At 63.6% G+C, this 5,287-nt stretch overlaps 1 protein-coding gene across 1 annotated transcript in view; it reads right to left on the bottom strand.

Moving 5' to 3' along the window:
• Nucleotides 1-5,287, bottom strand: part of NRXN2 (neurexin 2) — a 116,296-nt gene that overhangs the window by 56,354 nt on the left and 54,655 nt on the right. Inside the window, exons 16-17 of the mRNA XM_015568978.1 lie at nt 4,605-4,778; nt 4,124-4,243 (exon numbers count right to left, since the gene is read on the bottom strand). Of these exons, the coding sequence (XP_015424464.1) occupies nt 4,124-4,243; nt 4,605-4,778 (294 nt within the window). The remainder of the gene's footprint in view (nt 1-4,123; nt 4,244-4,604; nt 4,779-5,287) is intronic.

The raw sequence follows: 5,287 nt of genomic DNA, 5'->3' as shown, positions 1-5,287 counted from the left end.
AGGCGGCTCTCTTCCTTCTCCTCCCCTCCCCCCGCACCTGGATGAACCTCAATGGTGCTCGCTGGTCCAGCGCGCAGAGGTGGCCACCGCACCTCCGAACGCACCCCTCGGAACACGCGGGCGCTAGGATGTGGCCCGGCTGGGGGACGGAGACACCCACGTGCCCATACAGGCATCATTGTGCGGGCGCGCGCATGCACACAGAGGCTCAGACACATACATGCATGCATGTGCTCTTGGAGGCTGGCACATGAACTCACTCGGCCGAACGTGTACACACGCTCACAGAAGCATACACACACACACACACACACACACGCGCGCGCGCACATACATGTTTGGCCACAGGCAATCAATGGCCAAGTACACACAGACACTGCCCCTGGCTCACCCTCCAAAACAGGGTCACCTATATGCATACAAACAATGCACCCAGAGCCTCAAAGGCCCTCAAGAGTAAGACAGCACTCACAGTCTCCTCCCACCTCCCCAAAAGGGTGCCCCCGACCTCCTGCACACCCTGGGACTCCAGTCCCCCTCTCCACTCGCCCTGCCCCGCCCCCAGCCTCAGCCCCTCCCTCCACCAGAGTTTCCAGGGCAGCTGTCCACTGAGTGTCGGGCCTGGGACAGACTCCTCCTGGCCACTATGTCCAGCTGAGGCATCACTTCTCCCTCCAGGTGCCCCTCCGCTGGGCTCCACCCCCAGACTCTGGGGATCTCGGGAAGCACTTGTCTTAGCCCAAGAGGTAAGTGCCCCTTCCCTTCATCTGGGTCCACCTCCACACCCACAGCAACCTGGTCCGCCCAAGGTGCTCTGCTAGGGTGGGGCCGGGGGAGAGGAAGGAGGTGGACAGAACTAGAAGGGAGTGAAAGAAATAGCGTAGTGGAGTGAGAAGTGGGGACAGGGCAAAAGGAAGGGGGTGATGTGAGAAGGGGAGGAAGAACCAGGGAGAGAGGGCTGACTCCTGCTTATTGATTCTGAATTCTGTTTCGGAGCAAAACCACCACCAGTAGCCCCACGCTGGCATGCTGTGCCCGGCTCCCAGACGCTGTCAGGCCCGGGCCGGCTTCCCGTAGCTCCTGCCACACCCCACCTTGCTAGATGCCAGGCCCCTCTGACCCTGGCCGACAGGAGTGGAGAGAGGGGTCCTCAGAGGTACCAGGAGGAGGACCCCAGGTGGTGCATGGCCCCAGGAGGGAGGAGAGACACATGCGGGCTGGACACCCCCTCCCCCCCAGCCTTGTCCCGCTGCCCTCTCCATCCCATCCCTGTGCCCCTGGCTCTGAAATACAGACTGACAGCTCACAGCTCGGAGCAGGCAGCGGTTTACGGCCCCAGAGGGAGGAGGGAGGAGCTGGTAGCCAGAGGAGAGGAAGGGAAACCGCCTGGAGGCCAATCAATACCAGTGAGTGGGAAGTGACGAGAGCGGTGAGATAAAAGCTGAGCCCAGCCTGGCCGGCATGGCTCAGTGATTGAGCATCGACCTATGAACCAGGAGGTCATAGCAAAAATGAAGGAAGGGAGGGACGGAGGTGTGCAGAGATCAATAGAGGCTGCAGAGAGGAACCGAGCAAATGGAGAGATGAGAAAGGGCCGGGATGGTGAAGAGCCAAGGGCCGGGGAGACAGAGCAGCAGGCCGGCCCCGGGAGCGCCGTGGTCCTGACCCCCAGCCCTGCGCTTCCGCTGCAGGCCCCCCTTCTTTTAGCTCCCTTCCTTTCTCATTTCATGTTCTCCTTTCCCTTCTCCCTCCACGCTCCCGTTCCCAGGGAAGAGATGGGTTCTCTCCCTTGGCTCTCTCTCTCCTGCCTCCCAGAGCAGATTCCTGAGCCTTGAAGGAACCCAATCCCTTCACCACGCCCACCTGGTTCAGTCCCATGTCACAGATGGAGAAGCCGAGGCCGTAAGAGAAGGAACACTGTCCTGCAGGTTGCACCTCTTCCATCCCCATCTCATCCCCCAGACAGCTCCACCCCCGGCCATCCCCACCCCCTCCCTCTCTGTGGATGCAGGGCCCTTTGGTGCCCAGGGGTGCCCCCAGGACCTTCCCACTCGGGGGTGGGACAACGGAACGGGCCTCGGCCAGTTTCCTGCTTGACCTTGTGCCTCCCAGGGCCCCGGGAAGACCAGCCCCAGAGGGACAGCATGAACAGGACATGGGGCCAAGCGTGGAGGTCGGGAGGAGGCACAACCCCGGAGGAGAGGGGCATAGTCCCTGACGACCAGGTTCCTGCCCTGTCGCCCTGTCCTTCAGGGGAGATCTCAGAGGTGCCAGGGCCGGCGTGACCCCTGTCGCCCTGTCCTTCAGGGGAGATCTCAGAGGTGCCCGAGGGCCCGCGGATGGAGGCTTCCAGGTCGCACCCACCTTGTCTTTATCTCCACGCTCTGCCGCCAGACTGCAGACCAGTGTCGCTGTAGGGGACACTCCCCCAGCCCCAACTCTCCCTGCCTCCCATGCCAGGAGAAGTCCCACCTCTTTGCCCACCTCAGCATGACCCCCTGCACCCCACCCATCTCTACGCCCCCTTCCAGAAGGCTCCACCCTATGGGAGGACAGTAGTGACAATGGGCAGTGTGCTTCCTCATCCTGACCCCCTGCACCCCGCCAGCAAGGCCGCCAGGGACTAGATGAGGGCAGTGCGCGGGAGTCAGGAGCCTCGGCAAGGAGCTGCCTGGCTGAGGTCTCGGTTTCCTCCTCAGTTCAGGAGACGGTCAGCCCCTATCCCTGCTGCCTTCTCTGAGAAACAAGTTATGAGGACTTTGCAGGCTCCAAAACACTAACCAGTCAGGGGGGCTCTTACTATCGGCAGCAACGTGCCGCGTCTTCAGAGCTGAGCGCAGCTGAATGAGCTGCAAGGAAGGGGCCGGCCCAGCTCCATGTGTACTCCAGCAGCCAGGGCTGCAGTGCCCAGCTGGCCATGGCCCGGGGGCTTTGCACAGAACGGCCGGTCAGATGAGGAAAATCCTGGGGGACGGGGCAGGGATGTGGAGGTGCCCAAGGGCGGCCCTGCCTGAGAGCGCCAGGAAGTGCCAAGGAAGGGAGAACCATGACCCACCCCGGATCCCATCCCCGCACCGTCCATTCCACAGCAAGCACAGGCCTCCGCCCTAATGTCCAAGGCGCCGCGGGGGACACAGAAGCAAAGGCACCGACCCCAGGTCTACTGTGAACTTCCTCCGGGTCCACTCACCCTCCGGGCCTCGGGTTTCATGCTGGTAAAGTGGAGGGAGAAGCCGCGCGCGCGCGTGTGTGTGTGTGTGTGTGTGTGTGTGTGTGTGTGTGTGTGTGTGTGTGTGTTTCCCCATGAAGCTCGGTGCTCACACCCCTGGTCTCTCAGCAGGGCCGCCCCGTCCGCTCCCCATCATCAGAGGGAAACTCCAAAAACCCCCTCAAGGTGGCGGCTGCCCCACGCCTTCCTGCCCCAGCTGTCCTCCTCTGCCACCAGCTGCTGGCCACCAACCACTAGGGACTGCAAACTGCTGCTGACGCTGCCCTGGAGGGGGCGGGTCAAACAAGGTGCAACCAGGGGCAGAGGAGCAGGCAAGGGCACTAGGGGGTGTCCTTGTGGCTCCAAGAGACAGCCTGCGCTGGGGTTCTGGGTGGGAAAGAGAAGGGCTCGGCCGACGACCGGGGAAGCCAGCTGTCCAGCCGCCTGGCCTCCGGGGAGCCTCCTGAGCCTGCCTGCGGGTCCTGGACCCTCTGGAGGAGATAACAGGCTTCCACAGTGTAACTCTGGGGGCACCGAGGGAAGGGGGTGCAGGCTGACCAGCCCCCGCTCCTTGCAATAGTGTGGATGTGGGAGCTGCACATGCAACACGTGAGCCCATGGCCAAAATCGCATGGGGGAGCAGCAGAGGCTGACACCTTTGGTCATGGTGAAGGGAGCCATGTCCGGCCAGCTCAGAACAGAGAAGAGAGTCCAGCTAGCAATGGGCCGCCCTGGGAAGTCAGGCAGCCACAGACCCGCTCAGGCCGGAGAGAGAAGGCTGCGGGGCAGTCGCCAGCAGCTCCCTGGCTCTCGTGACAAGAAGGGGTGAGAAGGAAGCGAGCATCGAAGCTCAGAGAGCCCCCCCAGCAGCCCCCAGGCCGGGATCTGCCCCCAGGGACCCCCGCCGGCACTCACGGTCATTGCACACGGGGCCCCCGTAGGAAGTCATGGTGCAGTCACAGGTGAAGCCATCCCACTGCTGCAAGCAGACGCCCTGGTTGGCACAAGACTCTTCGGTGCAGGTGGTGCTGGGGCCTGGGAGAAGCAGGAGGAACACACCCGCTCAGCCCCGCCCCGCCCTGCCCGGGAGGCACAGCAGCCTCAGGGCCCCGCAGGGTCCGGCTCTCAGTCTTCCAGGCTGAAGGGGCCAGTAGTGACGAGGGGTGGGCGTGGGAACGGGGGGCTCAAGGACTGCCAGGCTTGGCCTTGAACTGTGATAAGGGGCCAGGGTGGGAGGCAACAGGGAGAGCAAGTGCCCCTTCAGCCCGGGTACTCCTGCTCCACAGCTGGGGGCAGGCTCGTGCAAGGCCTGAGAAGGAAGGCCGCCTGGCCGCCTGGCCTGCCTGGGCAGCTGGCCGTCCTGCAGCTGCGGGTCACACTCCTCCCCCACACTCACCATCACAGCCCCTCTCCACCTGCCCGATGCGGTGCAGGGCGTCCGCGATGAGGTCCGGGAGGCGGCCGTTGAGGTCCACCGAGGCCAGGCAGCCCTGAAAGCCATCCCGGGAGGCCACCAGCTTGGGCAGGCTGCTGAACATGTTCTTGCTCAGACCGCCAATGTACAGCTCCCCTGCAAAGGGAGGGGGTCAGGACCTCGCTTCCCCTCCCGTGTGTGTCAGGTCTCAGATCCTCCTGGCCGTGCAGGGTCCCATCCCAGACGCTCTCCTTACAGAGACCCGGCGCCTCATGCCCCCTCCCCCGCCTCTTCCTTCTTCCTTCTCCACTTTGCCATCTGTCTGCTCCTCTCCCAGAGAAGCCCAGATGCAGGGGGCGGGGGTGGGGAGCAGCTGGAGGAGAATGTTCCCCGCTCTCTCCCACACATCTGATCCAGTTCCGGCCTGTAATCAGGGCCTTTCATGATGTGCAGCCCCAACACCCCCCTGGCTCCCCCTTCCGAAGTCTCCGTTGCCAGAACTCCTGCAGGCCCCTCCCCGGCCTCTCCCTACTCTGCATTCTCTCCTGGGGGGTTCTAAGCCCAGCTTCGTCCCCCCTACCCCCCCATGACTATGGCTTGGCGGGAAGCTCTGGGCCACATTGGGGAGTGCTCTAGGGAGCGCCTGACGCCCACATCGGGTGTCC

Source organism: Myotis davidii, unplaced genomic scaffold (assembly GCF_000327345.1).
Source record: "Myotis davidii unplaced genomic scaffold, ASM32734v1 scaffold425, whole genome shotgun sequence".
NCBI lineage: Eukaryota > Metazoa > Chordata > Mammalia > Chiroptera > Vespertilionidae > Myotis > Myotis davidii.
This window is presented reverse-complemented; position numbering and strand designations above follow the sequence as displayed.